At 36.2% G+C, this 24,125-nt stretch overlaps 1 protein-coding gene across 1 annotated transcript; it reads right to left on the bottom strand.

Moving 5' to 3' along the window:
* Positions 1-4,295: 4,295 nt before the first annotated feature.
* Positions 4,296-19,119, bottom strand: LOC128232013 (zinc finger protein 208-like). The gene is made up of 6 exons (XM_052945350.1): positions 19,052-19,119; positions 14,853-15,996; positions 14,278-14,393; positions 13,003-13,170; positions 12,606-12,722; positions 4,296-8,288 (listed from the first exon to the last, which is right to left on the bottom strand). The coding sequence occupies exons 2-6, from the start codon at positions 15,956-15,958 to the stop codon at positions 8,059-8,061; spliced, it is 1,737 nt and encodes a 578-aa protein (XP_052801310.1). The 5' UTR covers positions 15,959-15,996; positions 19,052-19,119; the 3' UTR covers positions 4,296-8,058.
* Between the last annotated feature and the right edge of the window lie 5,006 nt (positions 19,120-24,125).

The following is a 24,125-nucleotide window of genomic DNA, read 5'->3' as shown; positions in this document are numbered from 1 at the left end:
CAGTTGACAATTTATTTTATATATACACAAACATGTAAAAAAGATTGTATGAATAATATGATTAAGAAACCCACGCACAACGCTTTGTTCTAATTGTTCTAGTGGTTAAGCGTCCGCCTACGGAGCGGGAGGTCGTGGGTTCGATCCTTGGCCGCGTCATACCAAAAGACGTTAAAAGTTGGTACAAGTAGCTCCCTTGCTTGGCGTTCGCCATTTAAAGGGTAGTGCTTGGAAAAGTGGTGTACTCAGTACTGGTTTAACCTAGGAAAGTTGTACCCCGTGCATCGGTGCTTTACACCGAGCACGTAAAAGAACCAAGAGCTAGGGTATCGCACCCGGACTTCCTTATATCCCACAACTGTCTCTTCAGCGTGCTGTCCCTTCATAAAAAAAAACCCACAAAGGACCCCGTTGGAAATAAGTGCTTGCACTTTCACGGGTTATCCTTGACCGCAAGGTCTAAAGAAATACATACATACATATATCCATTGCGTGCTGTCCCTTCATAAAAAATAAACACAAAGAACCCCGTTGGAAATATGTGCTTGCACTTTCACGGGTTATCCTTGACCGCAAGGTCTAAAGAAAATTCAAATACATACATACATATATCCATTGCTGTTTATTCAGGTTAGAAACACGTAATACGTATTCTGTGATTCATAACACAGTTGGACAGATGTTAACACAACGTACAGTAGAATAATGGACCCAGGATGGCAAACAAAAAATTATCAGAGAGGAAACTAGACAATATTCTATTTGTAGCATTTTAACTGAGCGTTATCTTTAAAACCGAAGAATCCGGCACTAATAGTTATAGGCATAGGTTTTTTTTAGAATTAACATAACTATATTGTCGCCTTTCGTATAAGTAAGAGTTTAATAGAACATTTCATTTCATTGATTCATGCCCAAAACGTTTAATTTGTCTTACACAATGCAATGATGTGCTTCCTGCCAGAGCCACAAAAAGTCGAAACAGCTCCTGGTCGAATGATTGTGAAGCCCCAATTTACTCCGGCTATTGCCAAAGACACTACCATCTGTAGTGCAAGCAACATTCTTTCGCTGTCACCAGACTTCACACAGGCGTCTGGACATCCTGACACTCATATGAGGCATCAAAGCCAACCTCGAGCTGACGACCATAACACTCCTGCTCAAACAAGACAAGCTTCAGGAATCTTTATTTAAAATCGGGTATATGTTAACAAGAAACATTAGCTCGATGAGCTATTTTCCGACATGAATAACAAACATACATAACAAATCGACCTCTTCAGGTCCCTCTTCTACAACCCATCACCAGCACTGCGACTCTTCTCCATGACCAACCTCTCCACGTTCATAACACATTTCAGATGCTGCAAACTCTCCACATCACCTGTCATCTCGTCAACATCTTCCGCATCATTTGCAGCTTGGAGATTCGGACAATTCAGCAACTTCCGACACTAGTGACTTTCAACAAGCGATTCACTCGGCCAATCTGACAGGTAATGGCATTCAATACGCATTCAATACGCTGAGCTCACTAGCACCCCCCCCCCCCATCATAATCAAAATATAGAAGTCATCATCAAGAAAACATGTATATTGGTTTATACTTACACCGTGTAATGCGTTAAATCCTTTTTGTGTTTGTTTGAAAAAAAAAGATAAAAATTGTTTGAAAATGCTAATGATCATAAAGAAATAATAAAAAAAGCATCGAAAAACGTACATTCATTGATGACATTTGAACAAACAGAATTACGAACAATATTTTGTTTCTGCTAACCGTTGTAATAGATCAATTACATCTGACCCTTAAAGCTGCACTCTCACACATTGAACGTTTTGACAACTTGTCTATTTTATTTTTTGTCATGGGACGAGCCATTTTTTGCGAAAATGCATGGAAGCCAGTTATATAAGACTGCTGACAAAAAATTAGATCGCAGATTTTTATATTCAAGTTCAAAAATTGATGTATTATGCATTTTTCTTAAACCATTAGTAACGGTTATAGCTATAAAACATTAATTTTCGAACGGAAATCAGCGATCTGTTCTTTTGTCAGCAGTCCTATATCACTGGTTTACAGATATTTAAACAAAAATAGGCTCGTTCCAAGACCAAAAATGAAAAAAAAATAATGTCAAAACGGTAAATCTGTGAGAGTGCAGCTTATGGCTTTTTCAAACAACCCTGCCTTTAAACCACAGAAAAAACATGAATGTTTCGTAAAAAAACAGCATATTTTGATTTCGTCCAGCTAACTAATAGCATCATTACTTCTGTAACAGACATAAGGCATTGTCTGAGGTGAGGGTTTTATTACATCAAAACATGTGAAAAATGCAAAGTTTGATGAAACCTAAGTATATATAATAATATTTCTGTAAGTGATCTGTGGAAAGCTTATTAATGCCAATCAATTTCAGTTCAAGTTGCTGTTTGAGATTTTGATTTCAACATTGAATGTCAGTAGTGTCTTCTTTCTTTGGTTTCGCTGTGAAGTCAGCAGTGGGACATGATGCTTGTTGAGATAAACTGTTGTCACCTGTTGATACCAGAACACTGAAAATAAATTATTCGTGCTATTGAGATTTTTGACATTAAACATTACATCTTACTGTAACGCATTTTATGACCATGCTGTTGTCTAACATTGTTACGAAATATTAAACTTGCATATGTCCTATTTTGCGTCTTGAACATACAGTCAATACATGTTATGTCGAAGTGCTAGAAGGACAATAGGAAAACTTCGAGATAACGAACATCCGATATAACCGAAATACACTACACGTTTAACTAAACCCAGGATATTCGAAACAAGTTCGAGAAAACCGGAACATCGAGATAACAGAGTTTGACATAGCGAGTTTAGACTGTACCTTGTATCATCTGCCAAGATCTTCCTCTTCAATGCTCGCCTCCCTGGTTTGTCACTGCTCCAGTCAAACACAGACGGTACAGAAGTTGGCTTGAGACACTTCCGGACTGGTGTCCATGCCCGATAATCTTCTTGTTTGAAATGTTTAGAACAAACAACAGTCATCTTGGTGATCTGAAACAGTACCAAATTTACTGTTATTTCAATGCTTTTTAGTGTAAATACGGTATTGTCAAGATTCTGCAATGACCCATGTTTTTTTCTGATTCAAAACCACATAGAACTGCTATCATAGAGACGTAACGTCAAAAGGTCAGACTAAGTCGGTAACCGTAACGTACGATAATTATAATTATATTTGTTTTGACACACTTTTCACTTTTCTTATTACTCTATCATATTCAATACATTTCATAAATTTATATTCAGAAATAAAATGCGCATCTGTCCCTCTATTTCAAATTCAATAATTTTGAACTAACACATCATTTTAGTGGCTATATAGTATTGCACTTTTTTAAAATTGTGCCTTATAGCGAAAGTTTTCCTAGAAAAATAGCTGTAGGTTTACAGAAAACAATGTAGTTTTACCTTGAAGTGTTCTCCTTCATCTCGTCTTATTTTCACAATCCATTGCTTTTTCAAAGATGTATCTTTTGGCACTTTATAGAAGTGTAAGTTATCATCGTACCTAGAATCTGAGTTACATAAAGGTACACAGCAATGTAAAGCAGATTTTCCACTGGTTTGCATAGTGCTAGGGCTTATCAGGTGGTCAACCATTGTGTTTACATTTCTGCTTAGTTAGCCTCGGTCTGGTCATTCAAGGTATGCACAGCATTTGAGAGAGGCCCGATCGGTGGTATTCTGATGAAAAATTATTTTTTGTTGTACGGGCATCCTTTTTATATATATATAATTTTCGATCCTTTAGTTTTGCAAATCCGAATTATTTTTTCTCCGAACAAGTTCACATAACACATACTTATTCAGAATTATGACAATCCGTCATAGAAAACTAAAAACCCTATGGTGCCAATGATGTTTCCGGCACATATAAAGCTGCGCTCTCACAGATTGAGTTTTGACATTTTAAACAAATTGTCTCAGAATCAGCTTATTTTGGCACCAATGCATTCCATTAGGTCTTGTAAGATATCTACTCCCAATAGAACAGGGGGCGGTATTCATAAAACTTTTTAATTCATTTCCTAACTTAACTTGTTACTTCCTATCTTTTGTATCTCTAGTTAGGCCACTCCTTTTTTATTTTTTGGTTTACAAGAATTTTTGGGGAAAATGTCCACCGGGCGGTCGAAAAAAAAAAAAAAGGAAAAAAGTCACAAAACATACTCTTAAAGGGTAAAAATCAGAGAACAACATAAAAACATTGAAAATTTATATCATTTACATGACATTTTAAATTTTTAAACTGCTATTAATGCATGTTTTAATACACTCAAAGTTTCAAAGTTCTAATTAAACACACAGTTTAAATCTTACATACTGTGTTTATAAAACATCAATGAAATTGACTATAAAACATGTTTACATGTATAAACTACACGTTTTATCAAAGATACATTGAATATCACTCAGCAAGACATTTGTTAAGCTTCAAGGGTATGCTAAAGCAAAAGTGAATGCAGAACACTAAACTGAACAATATTAAATTGAAAAAAGAGAAGGCAATTTTACGCATTAAAATACAAAAAATTGCACTGTATTAAAACAATACATAATATTTTCTAAACATTGTTACAGTTATTTCAATATTGGAAAATGCCAATAACGTGAAATAATTACCAATTTTGTAAATAAGAAAGTAACATTTTATGAAGACATTTGGGCTTTAACATTGTGATAGCAATTCCTGAAAAACTAAAAACCAAACTAGACCTAGATTTGAGTTTTAATAACCTTTACCATGGTGGGTCCTAGTTATGTGTAACCCGATCCATGCTAAGTTCAGATATTTTCGGACCGGGATATTTACCATGGGATGTTCACCAAATCCATTTCAAATTCAAATCTTGCAGCAAATTACCACATCAGTACATAAAAATCACATAACAAAATAATAAATCTAGCATGTGACTTAACTTTATGTACCAATGATAGTAACAGAGAAATCCATAATTATGTATCGGATATTTTCATCTTCTCCCAACTCCACCATTTTGCCTATACACGAGTTCACAGGGCATCTATACTTCATGCTTGTTTATTTTTCATTTTAAAGAGTATTCCTTGGTTACAACAACAACTCTCATTTATAGTGAAATATCAAGTTAATTACAAATTGAAATGGACTTATTCAAAATAGTTTTCCGTGTTGTTTTATCTAAATGTTTTGCACACAACTCCTGGCATTAGTATTAAAATGTCATTGAGACATGTGTTCAACTCTTTCATTGTTTTTACTCTACTATTGACCCAAACATGAATAAACATGTAATCTAGAATAAACACAAGCTTTACATTGACTCAATAACAAGTATTTCCAAACCATTTTGTGATTTTAAATCCATAAACACCATCGACCGAACTTGTGAAATTAGGTCACCGGTATCAACTTAAAAAAATTTACTTTCGATTTCACCACTCACACTTAGTGCACTGTTATTTGATATTTAACCATAAAATGTTATAAAATGTTTTTCTCACACATAATTTACAGATATTTGTGTCTACTAATTCGATGGCAGCCGCTGACAATTTTATTTTTTATCTATAAACAACAATATTTTCATGACCTAAATTGGCGGGGAATAACAACAATCACGTGACAGTTATTGTTTGTGTCGGCTGTTAAATTTGCCAATGTTTATTGCTATTGTTATTTTAACAACTCCTGCATATTTTAATTAATTATTTCATACAAAGAATGACTGCTATCGTCAATTCCGCCATTGCAATCGGCGCTGCCACAACAGTCGACTGGCTCACATGCTATCACTATAAATTGGCAAATACGGCCATGGAACAACAAACCAGTCGAGATCTACTGCATTCGTATTCTTATCTGTGCGTTTTTCTTTCGTTTCGCACCAAAGTCAATACGGTCGTGAAAATAATTTTGAAAAATTAGTGAAATTCATTTTTTATTTTTTTTTGTACTTTTCGGAAAATTAGACCCGCCGGTTTTGTAAACCAATTTATATAAAAGTGGAAACCATTTTTTCACATCAAGGTCACTGCGTCCTCAATTCATTGGGAGAGACATAACTAATTGTTCACCTTGGTCTAATCTTACAAAATAACACAACCAAAATAGTCATTATATTCGCCAAAAAGTTGGCATATACTTTTTTGTGATATCACATATTTGCAAAAGTAAAAAAAGTTCCAAACAATCTTCTCAATTCTTATTTTTGTATGACACTCAACTTTGTCAAAATAGTACAGCCATTTTTGGATGTAGAAGGTTTCTAAAACTTGTAGGGGAAAAATAACTTTAATTTTTAACCGTTTCATTTCTTTTTGCACTAAACACTCAGAAAATAGGAGTTTGTACTGAATAAAATCCAGAAATTCTAAAATGAATATATTTTTAATGTACGTGTATGCATGCAATGCACGGAATAACAAGAACCACCACAGGTTGATGTCAACGTAGCCAGTCCTTTATCTTAAATCGATCAGGAGGCACGAATGAACATATTTTAGCAGGAGTTACGGGACTTTCTACAAATATGGATATTGTTATTATAAACATGAATACCAAGTTTCATGCAGATTTCTTTAACGGTCTGTGAGTTATTATGATAAGAACGCCAATACCTTTACAATGTTTCAACAATTTCTTTGAAAAAAATAATAAAAAAGAATGATATCTAGATTGCTATCTTACACAGACACAGACAATTGTCCTCTGTTATTGCCGTGCACTAAATGATTAAGCCTTTTACATTATGACAAATTGTGCAAATAGATTGAAAGCCACTTTAAAAGATAGCCTGATTTTGTCTATTTAAACGTTGTGAGCATTTTAGCCTTTCTAATTAAACTTTATATAGTTGAGTAATAAAACTGTAAACTATGTCATTTATGGGTTCATTTTATTTCATTATAAACCAATAATAGCTCACTCAGTATACTTAACATACACTATTGTTTCCTATTATAATATAGAAAAATACATTCATAACGTTATCACTCGGTATGGATAAAAAATTTCGTTGTCAAAATGAATAGTTCTCCATTTCCCACAGAATGTCATCTGACAGTTTATCACTGTTTTAGAGTTATGGTCAATGTTCTTCTGTAACACTGTAGACCAACGCTGTCCAGTTAGCGCTCACACTTGCTTCTCACCAAAGCGACCCAGGTTCGATGCCCGGCATGAGGGCACATGTGAGTTTGGGTTCTGGTTATCAAGCCAGACAAGTGGGTTTCCTCCGGGTACTCCAGTTTTCCAACAACAAAAGACCACACTCTTGTGTTACATTGTGCAAACAACAGTGATAAATATAATGTTGTAATACACAATCGTAAAATAAAGCTTTAACACATCAAATATCAAACAAGCTTATACGATCTAAAACTTGAGTAAAATATCCAAAATTTAAACTTAAAGTGTTAACTTTGCAGAATTGATAATAGTTTTAAAGATTAACCCATTAATTCATAATATCATAAGATGTATACATACATTGTATTTGAGTAAGGAATGTCAATGAATACAATTACAAAAATAGAAATATTTTAAAACTGATACCAAAATCAGCATGAAGAAAAAGATCTTCCTACATTTAACAAAATCCAGCCCTGATTGAACACAGACTGTGGTTACCGATTTGATTCATGTTCTTGAACTTCTACAATATAACTAGGTACACACCAACAGAGGACATGTCGAGCCCATCGAAAGAGCCTTTGACACAGACATATTCCAACCTTTGACCTCTAAGCATGACCTTGACCTTTGAGTATCACACTTGAGTCTTGTGTGTGAAACGCGGCCTCATCATGGTGAACCTGACGTATACACATACACAGAACCTACATTGTGATAACTATGTCTCGCCCACCGCACGACGGCTCGACAAAAATGCACAGTTCATATTTGGTGTTCATTTATAAACTTTGTGACTACCATCATTCTATCTCTGACTTTCAATTACAGATTCAACTTGCTGCTTATCTTATTACATAACTGTGACTTTGTTCCCTTAGCTATTAGCGTCATAAACAAACGCGCTGGTATCGATTTTGAAGTGTTCATGGCCAAATGCTACAGAATGGTCGTGTATATTTGTTTCTTCACCATCCAGACTCCCACCAGGCTGTGTTAAATTCTCTGGTGCCTTGGCGCTGTCTTCGAGTCCTCCAATGTTTAAGTTGATGCCAGGGTACTGGAGTTGCAAAGTTGCCTGTACAGATTCTAGAACTTTTGTAAGATCTGAAAGAAAAAGAACAAGGTACATGTACACTAAAAGCTTTGTTTTTTAGCACCATAACTTGTACAAAATGTTTTGAATAAGCTCCGTACAATTAGAATTAGTTTCAACAAACTTTGCAACACAGTTTAAAGCTTCACTCTCACAGACTGACAGCTTTTACTTTTTAATTTTTGTCTCAGCTGATTTTGGTATCAATGCCTTCAATTTAGTCATATAAGATAACCCACAATAGAACAGGTTTGGGAAACTGTCGAAAATTACATTTTTCTTACACAAAATATAAAAAATTGTGATCTGATCTTTTGTCAGCAGTCTTGTATAACTGTTTTCCAGTCATTACGCAAAAAATGGCTCATTCCAAGACAAAAAAAGAGAGAAAAATTGTCAAAACGGTCAATCTGTGAAAGTGCAGATTTAAAATTTTATAAACATAGCTTGGCTGATTCAAGGGAAATGGCAGAAGGTTGCTGATTTGAATGATTCAAACATCTGTAACTTCAAGCTATGATAATACTTTTTTTAAACAACAGTTGCCACAGTAAGTGACAAATTCCCATGAAGTGCCATCCATTTCAATGGATTATGCATAACTAATATGCCTAAATTCAGGAAGAGCTTACATAACCTTTAGGTACACGCCAGACACCATGATGGTAGACCTGAATCCATAATGACAACCCTATAAGTGTGAACTTGACCTTTTGATGTTCCGAACACATCTTCCAAAAAATTTAAAAGTCCCTCCCTTGATGACAAAGTTGAAGCCCAGACACAACCATCTTTACCCTTTCTATGTGTATTTATGCAATATCCCATAATACATAAAAGTGTGACCTTGAACTTTGAAGTAGGCTCAGGGGTTTTGCCAGTCTTTATGCACCAAACACATACACCAATTTATTTTGAAATTCTTCCATGCACGAAAAAGTAACAACCCGGACAGGGTGAACCAGACAGAATCTCTGCTTGATAGACAGACGTTCTGACATGGGCCTTTTTCCTTAGTTTTTTATTGTTTCTCATGATAAAAATAAGCCCAACAAAATCCTAACCAAAGCTTCCCCCAACACAACAAGTATTACCTAACAAATTAAGTTCTTAAACAGAATGAAGGAAAATAGTACGCAAATACATCGGTACTGTATGTGCGGACAGCTGATAAGACAGGCAAAATTGTATTTCAATATCGCCAACAATGTAGTTTATATCAGTATTCATTTTTGTTCCTTCAGAGTAATTGAATATGTATATAATAAATGAATTATAATGCTTATTAACAAATGCATACAGCTTAAGCTGGTGGTTGGTGGTGCTAACAGTGTGTCACATATGGTCATTATCAATGAACTGTTTCAATGGTCTGTGGTGATGACAGTGTGTCACATATGATCATTATCAATGAACTGTTTCAATGGTCTGTGGTGAGGACAGTGTGTCACATATGGTCATTGTCAATGAACTGTTTCAATGGTCTGTGGTGATGGCAGTGTGTCACATATGATCATTGTCAATGAACTGTTTCAATGGTCGGTGGTCTTGACAGTGTGTCACATATGATGATTATCAATTAACTGTTTCAATGGTCTGTGGTGAGGACAGTGTGTCACATACGATCATTATCAATGAACTGTTTCAATGGTATGTGGTGAGGACAGTGTGTCACATATGATCATTGTCAATGAACTGTTACAATGGTATGTGGTGATGGCAGTGTGTCACATATGATCATTGTCAATGAACTGTTTCAATGGTCGGTGGTGCTGACAGTGTGTCACATATGATCATTGTCAATGAACTGTTTCAATGGTCTGTGGTGTTGACAGTGTGTCACATATGGTCATTATCAATGAACTGTTTCAATGGTCTGTGGTGATGGCAGTGTGTCACATATGATCATTGTCAATGAACTGTTTCAATGGTCTGTGGTGTTGACAGTGTGTCACATATGATGATTATCAATGAACTGTTTCAATGGTCTGTGGTGAGGACAGTGTGTCACATATGATGATTATCAATGAACTGTTTCAATGGTCTGTGGTGAGGACAGTGTGTCACATATGATCATTATCAATGAACTGTTTCAATGGTCTGTGGTGTTGACAGTGTGTCACATATGATCATTATCAATGAACTGTTTCAATGGTCTGTGGTGAGGACAGTGTGTCACATATGATCATTGTCAATTAACTGTTTTAATGGTTGGTGGTGCTGACAGTGTGTCACATATGATCATTGTCAATTAACTGTTTTAATGGTTGGTGGTGCTGACAGTGTGTCACATATGATGATTGTCAATTAACTGTTTCAATGGTCTGTGGTGAAGACAGTGTGTCACATATGGTCATTGTCAATGAACTGTTTCAATGGTATGTGGTGATGGCAGTGTGTCACATATGATCATTGTCAATTAACTGTTTTAATGGTTGGTGGTGCTGACAGTGCGTCACATATGATGATTGTCAATTAACTGTTTCAATGGTCTGTGGTGAGGACAGTGTGTCACATATGGTCATTGCCAATGAACTGCTTCAATGGTCTGTGGTGAGGACAGTGTGTCACATATGATCATTGTCAATGAACTGTTTCAATGGTCTGTGGTGCTGACAGTGTGTCACATATGATCATTGTCAATTAACTGTTTCAATGGTCTGTGGTGAGGACAGTGTGTCACATATGATCATTGTCAATGAACTGTTTCAATGGTCTGTGGTGCTGACAGTGTGTCACATATGATGATTGTCAATGAACTGTTTCAATGGTCTGTGGTGAGGACAGTGTGTCACATATGATCATTGTCAATGAACTGTTTCAATGGTCTGTGGTGCTGACAGTGTGTCACATATGATGATTGTCAATTAACTGTTTCAATGGTCTGTGGTGAGGACAGTGTGTCACATATGGTCATTGTCAATGAACTGTTTCAATGGTCTGTGGTGTTGACAGTGTGTCACATATGATGATTGTCAATGAACTGTTTCAATGGTCTGTGGTGAGGACAGTGTGTCACATATGGTCATTGTCAATGAACTGTTTCAATGGTCTGTGGTGTTGACAGTGTGTCACATATGATCATTGTCAATGAATAGTTTCAATGGTCGGTGGTGTTGACAGTGTGTCACATATGATCATTGTCAATGAACTGTTTCAATGGTCTGTGGTGAGGACAGTGTGTCACATATGATCATTGTCAATGAACTGTTACAATGGTATTTGGTGATGACAGTGTGTCACATATGGTCATTATCAATGAACTGTTTCAATGGTCTGTGGTGTTGACAGTGTGTCACATATGATCATTATCAATGAACTGTTTCAATGGTCTGTGGTGATGGCAGTGTGTCACATATGATCATTGTCAATGAACTGTTTCAATGGTCGGTGGTGTTGACAGTGTGTCACATATGATAATTATCAATGAACTGTTTCAATGGTCTGTGGTGAGGACAGTGTGTCACATATGATCATTATCAATGAACTGTTTCAATGGTCTGTGGTGAGGACAGTGTTTCACATATGATCATTATCAATGAACTGTTTCAATGGTCTGTGGTGTTGACAGTGTGTCACATATGATCATTATCAATGAACTGTTTCAATGGTCTGTGGTGAGGACAGTGTGTCACATATGATCATTGTCAATTAACTGTTTTAAAGGTTGGTGGTGCTGACAGTGTGTCACATATGATCATTGTCAATTAACTGTTTTAATGGTTGGTGGTGCTGACAGTGTGTCACATATGGTCATTATCAATGAACTGTTTCAATGGTCGGTGGTGATGGCAGTGTGTCACATATGATCATTGTCAATAAACTTTTTCAATGGTTGGTGGAGTTGACAGTGTGTCACATATGATCATTGTCAATGAACTTTTTTAATGGTTGGTGCAGTTGACAGTGTGTCACATATGATCATTGCCAATGAACTGTTTCAACGGCTGGTGGTGCTGACAGTGTGTCACATATGATCATTGTCCATGAACTGTTTCAACGGTTGGTGGTACTGACAGTGTGTCACATATGATCATTGTCCATGAACTGTTTCAATGGTCGGTGGTGCTGACAGTGTGTCACATATGATCATTGTCCATGAACTGCTTCAATGGTCGGTGGTGCTGACAGTGTGTCACATATGATCATTGTCCATGAACTGTTTCAATGGTTGGTGGTGCTGACAGTGTGTCACATATGACCTTTTCAATGAACTGTTTCAATCCAAGTGAGTCTGCTTTTTTCATATTTTGGATAGATTTTCTTTGTACTTCCAAATGATCTCTCTTTCAAACTTCATACGCGTTTAAAATGTATTTGTTTCTTACCTGGCAATTCTGCTTTCTCATCCAGATCCTTGTTGTGTCGTATTTTTAAGTGACGTCGAAGTTCTTTCTTTTCCACAAAATCTTGTGGGCACAGTGGACATGTGAATGGACGAACACCTGAAAAATAAATCATGTAGATTTCTTAAGATTTTTTTTTCAACAACCTTTATAAGGAAGTATTTTCCATCATGATCTTGCTTTGAAAGAATAGTCAATACCTTAAGTTCAAACATCAATGTTTTATAATATATGTACATGTATATGAAAATTCTCTGTCAACTAACTGATTTTAATTTGTATCACTCTGAACTATGCTCGGTATTTTCAGGTTAAACCGTTATTGAAATTGGTTTTAATATATTGATAACCATAGACTTAGGTAAAATAAATGCCAAACCTGCATGTTTAATGAGATGACATTTGAGCTGATAGTTTGTGGAGAACTGTTTCCTACAGATTGTACAAGTGTGGCGTTTTTCTTTCTTGTGGAGATTTTTAATGTGGCAGCTGAGGTTGTAGGCATTCAGAAACTGTTTCCCACAAGTGTCGCACTGGGTTTGCCTTTCTGGTAAAATATTGAAAAGTATAAATAATTTTAAACGTAACAAGAGAATTAAAGGCAGATGCTAATATTTGCTGCTGATTGTTTGTTGTTGTTTTTTAAAAGGAAAAGGGGCGTAACTCAACGATTATTAACCCCAAGATACGGGCTGATAACTACACATTTGTGTATTGTCTGGCAACATTTGTACAAAGTTTCAAAGGAATACATGTATCTTGGACAATGCGAAGGTCAAATTTTTGCATGCAGCTGACCATCGCACCAAGGCTATCACAATACCTGAACATATGTACAAAGTTTCATAAGAATATCTTGGACAATGCGAAGGTCAAGTTTTTGCACCCAGCTGACCATACCACCAAAGCTATCACAAGTATACCTGAAAATACGTATATGTGTACCAAGTTTCATAAGAATATCTTGGACAATGTGAAGGTCAGGTTTTTACACGCAGTTGACAAAAGCACTAAGGCTACCTGAACAATCAAGCAAATAGAAACGATACTTCAGACAAGGACGGCATATTTACTAAAACTAAAGGGACAAGTCCAGTACCTTAATATTTAACTGTTTACAGTCACAATGATTAATACCCAACAGACGAGAGACAAACAATGTTGCAAATTCAACAAAAGCAGAGTTCCTAAATTTCAAAACAATCCTATCAGTTCATGTAGGGGTTCCCACCTTGGCATATACTGTTCCATTGATAGTATTTAAAGCTGCACTCTCACAGATTGACATTTTTGACATATAATAGTTTTTGTCTCAGAATCGGCTGATTTTGGTATTAATGCCTTCAACTCAGTCATATAAGATAACTCACAATAGAACAGATCTCAATTGTTTGGGAAACTGCTGAAAAACTTCATTTTACTTAAAGCAATAGAAACGATTTAGCAAAAAAATATCAATTTGCAAAGTTAAATCGAAAAGGTCGCCATGATTAAAGAGGCATCGACTGACCACGACCAATGTGCATACCAAGTTTTCAGACTCTGCAACAAGTAGTTCAAATTAAATCGATATTTAACAAATGTGTGACACGGATGCCAACAGACAGGCTCAACAAAAATGGAGCACAAATACATTTGAAATAAACTTTAATACCATTGTGTTTTAAGCTGTGTCTATTGAGCCTGAAGACGGTTACAAATGCCTTTCCACAATGTAAGCATTTGTGTGGCCGCTCCCCAGAATGGTTGGACATGATGTGTATCTTCAACCTAAAAGAAGAACTACATTCATTAAAGCTGCATTCTCACAGATATACCTTTTTAAAAAAAAATTCTAAATGTTTTCGTAAATATCTGCAAACCAATGATAAATGATTGCTGACAAAAGATCAAATTCGCAGATTTGCATATTTCCGTTTGAAAATTAATGTTTTATGTCTTACACCATTACTTATGGTTTAAGAAAAATGCATATAACATCAATTTTGAACTTAAATATAAAAATCTGCCATCTAATTTTTTTGTCAGCAGTCTTACATGTACATCAATGGTTCTAAAAAGGTGTCAAAACGTTCAGTCTGTGAGAGTGCAGCTGTAAAGGGACTTGCTCATATTTTTAGACAAAAAAACAAACTTTCCCGGTACAACAACTGCCGCGACAAAGACAATGATGACAACAACAACAATAACAACAAAAACATATGTGATCAACAGAAAAGGTTTACTCACTGTGAAGGGAGTACAAAACCTTTCCCACACTGGTCACAGTAATATGGCTTCACTTCCTCATGTGTAGGTATATGCTGTTTCAAATTAACCATGCGCTTGAACATTTTTCCACATGTCTCACATTTAAATGGTCGCACGCTGCTATGGATCCTATTGTGTTGTTTTCGAAGTACTTTCTGTATGTCCTTCCCACAAATATCACATTCAATATATTTAATTCCATTTTTAATCTTCACATTAACATCGTCTTCGTTGTTACCATGTTTCAAACTCGAATCATTTATTCTCTTCTTAATTTTGTATCTAGATACAGATGGTTTTTCTTTTTGTTTTCTTTCGTTTCTTCCGCTAACCTTCCTCGCTTTCATAAATGATTTTGTAAGGTTTTTTGAAGTGTCGCGTTCTTGGAGAATACAGCTATCTGCGTCAATTGCGTATTCATCTGTATCGTCACCATTATCAGTTTCCTTTTCAGGTTTTATAGCCAAATCAGTGAGAATAACTTCTTTTTTTACCACAGTCAAGTTGTTAGTAATATTCTTTTCAACCTCAAAAGCATAGTCATGTTTATGCTCAACATTAGTCTCAAAATACCTAACCTTTTCATGTTTATTCTTTACAGCATTAGGCTTTAATTTTACAGATTTGTCGTTGACTTTACAGTTATTTCTACGCTTCCCATTATCATCAGACAATGGTGATTTCAAATTCTGTCTCGTTTTTTTAGACACATATTTTAAAAAGCTGTTGCACTCATTAAGCAGAGAACAGTCCTTGTCTTCTTTCAAGAGCTCACTAAACTCAATAACAATATCAGCTGCATCGGCCAATCTAGTGTCGTCCTTTGCGCACTCATGCCCGAGTGGAAAGGCTGTATTACTTAAGCCATCAAAGATATAAGTTCCATCTAATCCATGATCTTTGCAATGTTCATGCAATGAGCAAGGTGTTAAAAACTGTTGTTCACAGCTGGTGCATGTTATTTTACTTTCCTGTTTAATGCATGTATGTCTGTCTGCATCCAGAAATATATTATGGTCTTCAAAATGCACTAAATATTGATCAAGGCTACTGTAAGATTCACGGCATACTCCACACACAAACATGTCTGTGTCTTTTTTTGTATGGCAAGAGCTTTGGTCACCTATAAAAAAGAAATAAAACAAAAGAACTTCGAGCTGTCACAGAAATGATGAACAACCCTGGACACAGGAATGGAAAACTACATTGTATCTCTTTGAAAAGAGGCCATAACTCCTTTAGTTACTGTACACTGTGTTTCCTCTTATCATGCTTAACCAAAATATTTTGTTTAATTAAAATCCATTGAGTAATTTGGAAGTTACGCTGTTGACAAGAAAAAGTATCAAAGGGCAATAACTCTTTCATTAGTTTAATTTAATTCCATTAGGAATATTTGAAGTTATGCTTTAGAAAAGGAAAATTATCGGTTTTCATATCATGATCACACCTCATTATCTTCCTGTTCTTTCAATTTTTACAACTTCTGAAAATTTTACACCTGTCAATTCTATGATTATTTTTGGAACATTTTTTGGAAATTATGAAATTATGACAGGTCTCCATTATTCATAAGTTCTGAGTATGATTAATGTTTTAGGTACCGGCAATGGTGCTGGAGTGCCAGACTAATAGTTTCGGGTTATCGTCAGTATTTTCGATAAGAAAAAATAAGGAATAAAGGTGGTACATCCATGCCATGACCTCGACCAATCTGCAGTTCTCGCCTGTTCATGTTATTGCAGTTTAACTGTTCTGTTAACTGTTCTTAAAATGTTGTTATTACATAGATCCCTCTGTATACAAATATTTCCAGTTATTGAATCCTATGACAAGAGAGAAATACTTTTTTAAATGATAACAAAGATCTTGTAATTAATAAGAAAAAACCCTGTTTACTGTGAAGATAACACGATTGTATTTTTATTATACCAGACTCAGGGCTTGTATTTAAGCTCGCATACTCGCTAAACGCGAGTCAGTTTTGCCGATAGCGACCTCATAAAATATCTACTTGCTAAAATTTGCGAGTCCCATATGTCAAAACAAAATACCAGAGTACGAACGCTAATGAGTATGCAACGAATATCATGTAGCTTAGACGCTTTACAATGCAAAACAGATAAGCATTAAACGCTTTTGTGACACTGATTGCGAGTGCTAATTTTGATGACGTAGTACACATTTGCATTACACAAAATTCCAACGCAGTGATCTCCCTTGACAAGCAGAGAAGTACAGCAAAGGGAAGAAACCACTTTAGTGTGTGCGATTCGATACCCTTTGAGGATTTCCCTTAATGTGTCGTCTGCAGATATAAATCATTTATTAATGTCAGAATGGACAAATTTCTAAAACGCACGGTTAGCACTTTCAGAACTGATAAAAAAAAGAAACTAGCAGACTAATAAATCGTAATACATTTGTATTGACATTTGTTACTATATTATATGGCATAGCATGCTTAATTAACTTAATATAATACTTTGGAAAAAAGTAAGAACCCCTATGAAAATGTGAGTTGAAAATTTACCCACTTGCGAAAAATTGCAAGTAGGAAAAAAGTTTAAATTTGAGCCCTTAGACTACACCATTTACTTGTACATGTTGTATATACACAATGCCATGAATACAAGTTTCGAATTATTGCCAATGTCCATTATGGAAGTCTTAAAAAAGGTCTGACCATGCAGGGTTCTCAAAATGAACCGGCCGCCAGCCTATTTGACCGGTTAAAACCAGAAATCGGCCGGTTAGAATTGTTGTAGAAACCATAAGGTCACATTCTTTTCTGACCTATTTTAATACTGATTATCTATTCTTACTTCGGCGTATGTAAGAGTCTTCAGATTCGAAATCGTATTGGTAAGAATTCTCCGTAATTCGCGCATGCGCTGTTATGGTTACCTGATAGAAGAAAACATTGTCAATGTCAAAAAAAGAACATAGACACCCCAATAAAAGTGGCAAAACTACAACCATCAGAATTACGCGACCATCTGCAAAAAATAAATGTTTCGCTACGATGAACACTCGATATCTTCTAATTGGCTGTTATTGCAGATTAATGTAATCGGTCCAAACACTTGGTAGATCACAGGAGACACATTTTGCTGACTGTATGATGCAAATATTTCGGATATTGTTCGCCGAGTTATTTTTTTTCCTCGTCCGAAATAAACCTTACTTTTTACTAATATAGTAATGATTAGGCTTTGCGTATACACAGGCTAAATGGCAGGTTTTAAAACCCATTTCATTAATCGTTACAATAATAAATCCGCAATAATTAATTGTTTTTTATTTTGCCTAATGCAAGTCCCATCCCATCACAAACACCTGCGAAAGGATAACTAAATAACACATGTATTGCAATGTGTCATGCCTATGTCGGCTGCAGATCAAACGATACACTTTCTAACGTCAGAGCACGAGCACACCACATTTTTCCGTTTGATATGCAGCCGACATGTACGACACATTTCAATACATGTTTTAATACCGGTAAGTTAAACTTGAGATTAAAGTCGCGTGGCAATGTATTGTATTTAAATCGCCCAGTCGAATACGTATGATCCCATTTTTCTCTAGGCTAGTTAACCATCTACCGTGTTTACCGCTTCTGCGTCTAGATTGTAAGATTATCGGAAAAATCAGAGTCAATAATCGTCGTGTGAGAAACTTCAAATCACGGCCGAAATGTTTGAATTTACTGCAAATATGATGGAACTTATAGGATTCGCAAAATATATATGTATGTCTGAATTATAAGTGTTTTTTTAATTTATTTTTTCACTTCAGAACTCCTAGAAAAACAGTACCCTAAATGGCTCAGAATGCAGGAAATTGCATTCTTGTTATAAAAAAAGTCGGGGGGGGGGGCATGCCCTCGGGCCCCCCTAGAAAGCCTGTTATAAATTCAATTTGGCCTGTTCAACTCAAACATTTTGAGAACCCTGGACCATGTGTTCTGACAGTTCATTAAATCGGGTAAGTCAATAATACAATATCCGAAAGTCACTTGTCCGAAATCCTAATGACACCGTATCGGTCAGATTTCGAGACTTAAGTAAAATAATAACGATTTGAATAACGAGAAAACATTACAATATTTTGTTATTGGAATAACAAACGCTAATACTTTTATAAAAACAGCTGAAAACTAAGAATATACATACTATGCAAATAAACAAAAATTTAAAGTCAGGATCAACAAGAAGCTTGCAGAAACAAGCCTCGTCAAAACACCATAAAAAGTCATTTTTGTTAATGAAAACACGCAACGGTTACATCTCTTTGTTTAATATATATGCAAAAAGCTACAGAAACATGCTCAGTAGCAAAAAGTTTAAACATAAACCCGGTTTAGTGGCAATGGGCAAACATCAAAGACATAGAACACGTATTCACAAACAAGAATCATAGAACATTAAGCCTCGCGTTTATGATGATAATAACGTGAACTTGTTCAGGGATCGTATTATATGTGACGTATTTTTTATTTATCTTTTGTAACGTAGTGTACTATATATGTGCCCCATTTCGGTCCTGCTTTAAGCCACTAAGATCTATAAAGAGCTTCTTAGGACTACTTATACATGTAGTCTAAGAGATACTAAGAATTAAGGCATTCACGGTAAAGAAATGTAAAAATGTAATTCAGAAAGGAAGTTCATTCTGAAATTGTTTCATGTATTTGCGTATTTTAGAAAAAAACTGCTCATGATAATACTTGATGACAGGTTGTCATTTCAGGTTGTTCATATAAAAGGGGTCGCGATAAAGGCCTACTAAAAGACATATACATCTATGTAAAAACATGTATGTAAAAACATACATTGAATTAAAAGGATCTGGTATGATGCTAAGCGTCGAAAATGGCCTGCAACATTTCAAAATACTTTCATCTATTGCTAAGTCTTCTCCAGTCAAAATATTGTGAAACTCGTAGGTTTTAGTGTTAAATCAAATATAATTCATCAGGTTATGTACTTTTGATTGCGTATAAAAGCGCGCGAGAGAAGTCAGCAACGAATAGTTCAATTACAGACGCGAAAAAAATCAAAGAGCACAACATATCAACCCAAAATATGATCCATGTGCTCGAGGTTAATACATGAAAAATACATCATTTTTTTTGGATTAAAAAGCAAAAAAATGACCAACACAAAAAAAAAATCATTTTATTTATTTTTCTCTCTCTTAAACTTGGCTAATTTCTACCTTTTCAATATCAAGTCCTTTAATTTGTAGAAGTATTTCAAATCATCTAAGTTTTTATTCTGTAAGGCTAGACCAGTGCCATATTTAATTAAGGAAACTGTAAAACGCGAATTTGAGCGTATGAACAAAGACGGGATTGTTTACAAGACGAAACACAGCTACGCCACTGGTGGTCCAAAGCCAAATACAATAAAGGCGTGCGGACCCGTAGAGTTTTACTACACATTTATTTCAGGTTTTATTACCTTGCATCGCAAAGACAAATCGGTATTATAGAGGCTTCCACTGGCTGTGAAACATCATGTAGTATCATATTACCACAGCGAATATTCTACATTGCTACAATGCAGTCGAACCCCGTTGGCTCGAACTCGCTTGGCTCGAATTCCTTGTTGGCTCAAATTGATGTTAATGGACCGATTTCATTATACTGAAGCATTACCGCTTGGCTCGTATTTTCCGAGGCTCGAGGTATTTTCGCCGGTCCCTGGGAATTCGAGCCAACGGGGTTCGACTGTAATATTCTATTCGAATGCATTGTTATAATAAATGGTAAAACTATGGTAAATTAAACTTATATGGTATAGGACGTTACAAATGCGTTGACGTACCAAACTGTGTATTAAATCCCAATAAAAAAACCCTATCTGGTCTATTGAATGAGTTGAATCCGCGTTACAGACACCCAGATTTAATAAGAAGAATTGAATGGCGTGTCTAAGTGAATCGCAATGTTCTAGAGTTCCGCTAACCGTTTACGACATTTTATTAGATGTATTACTCTCCCCACATCCCCATCACATCCACCCCCTCCCCTCCACCCCGCCCCCTCTAACCACCCGCCCCCCCCCCACCAAAACACATACACCACACTCACATACAAAGCTTGTCGTCGAGTTGAATATGTACTTTATTCCAAGTGCTATACTTACTACTTGTAATACTTGAAGTAGAAGCATCAGTTTTAGTTTCATATACTACAGATATGCAACTAAAGTTTCAAACCTTTTCATTCATGGCCCTTTTGTTCGCACCTTTTATTGTAAAGGCCAGACACGTAAAGCATTGTCATATTAATAATACATTTATTTATAGATTATTTATATAGTTTATTAATAATAATATAGATAGACTGGAGAAAACACGGCAAAACCGGAAGACATAAGAATATTACTAAATCGCTAAAATAGCACAAAAACCTCAATTTTGAAAAATTATCGACCTAGAATGAAACTCTAAAAATATGATTTTATAACATTTAGGTTTTCTGTGCATCACTGCGAACATTCATACAAATCACATTTCCACGGAAAGGGATATATCAATCTGTCATTTAAACCTCCAAATGTTATATTCTAACACAATCTCGATCCAGGGTTTCTAACCTTGGATGCATTTGTACGGGAACCAGCCTTGCTGGTTTTCGAGCCTGGCTCTCAGAGTGAGAGCCACCACTCGTACGTGTGGTCGTGCATGGTACGAGATCTGTCTTCTCTTCTGTCTTTCCACTGACTCTCAGAGTCACCATCGTACATGCGTATGTGGTCGCGCATGTTACGAGAACTATCAAATCGACGATTACTACTAGCACTAATGCGCGATTCCTCTTCTTCTTATCTCAACTTACCCTTACTCCTTACCTGTTCTCACCATCCGCTACTCTCCATTTTGAATCTTTTCTTCATCACCCTACCTGTTAACTCTGCTTTATCACTCTCTTTCCTGCAGTTTTTCTCTGTTCTATGTATATTATCTTATATATAACCATTGCTCTACTTCCCTTTTCTAACTTCCATTCTTCCCCACCCTTCTTCCTCTCTTCTAGCCTCCATTTTCCCCTCCTTCTTCCCCTCTTCTAACTTCCATTTCCCCTCCTACTTCCATTCTTCTAATTTCCATTCTTCTCTCCTTCTTTCCGTCTTCTAACCTCCATTCTTCCCCACCCTTCCTCTCCTCTTCTAACCTCCATTCTCCCCTCTTTCTTCCGCTCTTCTAACTTCCATTCTCCCCCGACCTTCTTCCCCTCTTCTAACTTCTATTCTTCCCCACCCTTCTTCCCCTCTTCTAACTTCCTTTCTCTTCTAACTTCCATTCTAACCAACCTTTCTTCCCCTCTTCTAACCTCCATTCTCCCCTCCTACTTCCCGTCTTCTAACTTCCATTCTTCCCGTCTTCCAACCTCCATTCATTCCCACTCTTCTTCTAACTTCCATTCTTCCCCTCGTCTAACCTCCATTCTCCCCTCCTACTTCCCGTCTTATAACTTCCATTCTTCCCCACTCTTCTTCCCCTCTTCTAACTTCCATTCTTCCCATCCCTTCTTTCCTCTCTTCGAACGTCCATTCTCTCCTTCTTCTTCCCCTCTGCTAATCTACATTCTTTCCATCCCTTCTTCCCCTCTTCTACAGTGTATATCTTCACTTCCCCCTATGTATATATATATATATGTAGCGCCTAAAATTCTCTGACAGTCTAACATTCAACCACGTTTTATTTGATAATCCCCTAACAGAGTGTCATGATGTATATTTACTCAATCCAAAACCTATTCTATTATCAAAACATAATCCTCTCCTTTCATTTTGTTCATAAGATCCAACAAGTCCATAATAATCCAACAATCCCTAAGTTCCACTGAATGATTTTATTCAAATAGAGTGTGCAGTTGCATGAAAATAAAGTATTGATAATATCAAAATTGAAAGTTAAAAGGATATTTATAACACACGCACGCACGCACGCACGCACGCACGCACGCACGCACACACACACACACACACACACACACAGGGGATTCACGTCTCCATTGTTTTCTTCGACACTTGAAGCGAGCCTAATAAAAGAGAGGATCTTCCTTTGTTGTAGCGGTTCTGAATAGCGTCATGACATGATAGGGATTGGTTTCAGATGAATTGATTAGGCTGCCATCGAGGTTTACATATGGTAGGTTCGTGGGACCTTTGCTTTACACCATACACCTGCATTTGTCCTTGTTAAATTCGTAGCCTCATCTACTATTGGGAGGCGAAAATGGTTAAACAACAAATTATTTGGTATTTTGGGTTAACCCCGGGTTGCATTCGGAGCTCCTCCGCCATTTTTATCGGATGTATTTGGACGGTTTACATACTCAAAAAGCGGTACGTTTACGTCCGCTCAGCGGCAAGTAGATCGCGTAGTAATCTTATTTAGCATTTTATTTTTCAATCGCCATGTAAACGCACGTTGAAACGTTGATATATATTTTTCCTCGGGGGCAAATTTACCCCAGGGGCAAATGTCGAACATATAAACGCAGCACTTGCTCGCGATTCAAATAAACACAACCAAAACCATTTTTTTGTAGAAAACTCAATATTAACCACGACGAAATATCGTGATAGACATATGAACTCCCTGAACGTAACATATTTATCGTACAGCGCAATTCTGAATTTGTTTGTCTAGGTTTTTTTCCTTAACTCCGCACGTATTTATGTCACACACTGTAAACCGTATTTTGTTACCCAATTATGAACCCTCTGATTACACTCCATGGGCGGATCCAGGAATTGACTTTAGAGGGGGTGTAGCCTAGGGGCATAACCTTTTAACATTCGACCATCCCTCAGAACCGAATGATTTAATTGGCCTAAATAGTTGACAGGATATTTTTAGTACTCCACCAGGAAAATTTTAAAAAATTCTAGTCCGAAATTGTGCATTTTGAGTGTATTTTATTACTCTTTTTATGTCCGATATTGACATAAAAATTAACGTAAACGATTATTATTAATATTTTTATTTATTTATTTATTATTATTTTTTTTTTTTTGGGGGGGGGGGCGCTGGATGCGTCCCTACCCCTACCTTAATCCGACATTGCACTCGATATAAGGCCATGATCTCCTTTCTCCGTGCGACAATTTCAAAACATTAGTTCATAACATAACAAGTTAGATATCAGGCAGTGCCGGTTTCACAAATAACGGACAATTCAAAGACCATTCGGTCATTTGATTGATATCCTATTTTTACAGTTTCATCGGA

This window comes from Mya arenaria, chromosome 1 (genome assembly GCF_026914265.1).
Source record: "Mya arenaria isolate MELC-2E11 chromosome 1, ASM2691426v1".
NCBI lineage: Eukaryota > Metazoa > Mollusca > Bivalvia > Myida > Myidae > Mya > Mya arenaria.
This window is presented reverse-complemented; position numbering and strand designations above follow the sequence as displayed.

Coding starts and splice junctions, on each gene's coding strand:
- LOC128232013 (XM_052945350.1), bottom strand. CDS start 15,958: ATGTTTGTGTGTGGAGTATGCCGTGAATCTTACAGTAGCCTTGATCAA. Junction 14,394..14,852: donor GGTTTTGTACTCCCTTCACA/GTGAGTAAACCT, acceptor TTCTTCTTTTAG/GTTGAAGATACACATCATGT. Junction 8,289..12,605: donor TGAGAAAGCAGAATTGCCAG/GTAAGAAACAAA, acceptor TTTTTCTTTCAG/ATCTTACAAAAGTTCTAGAA.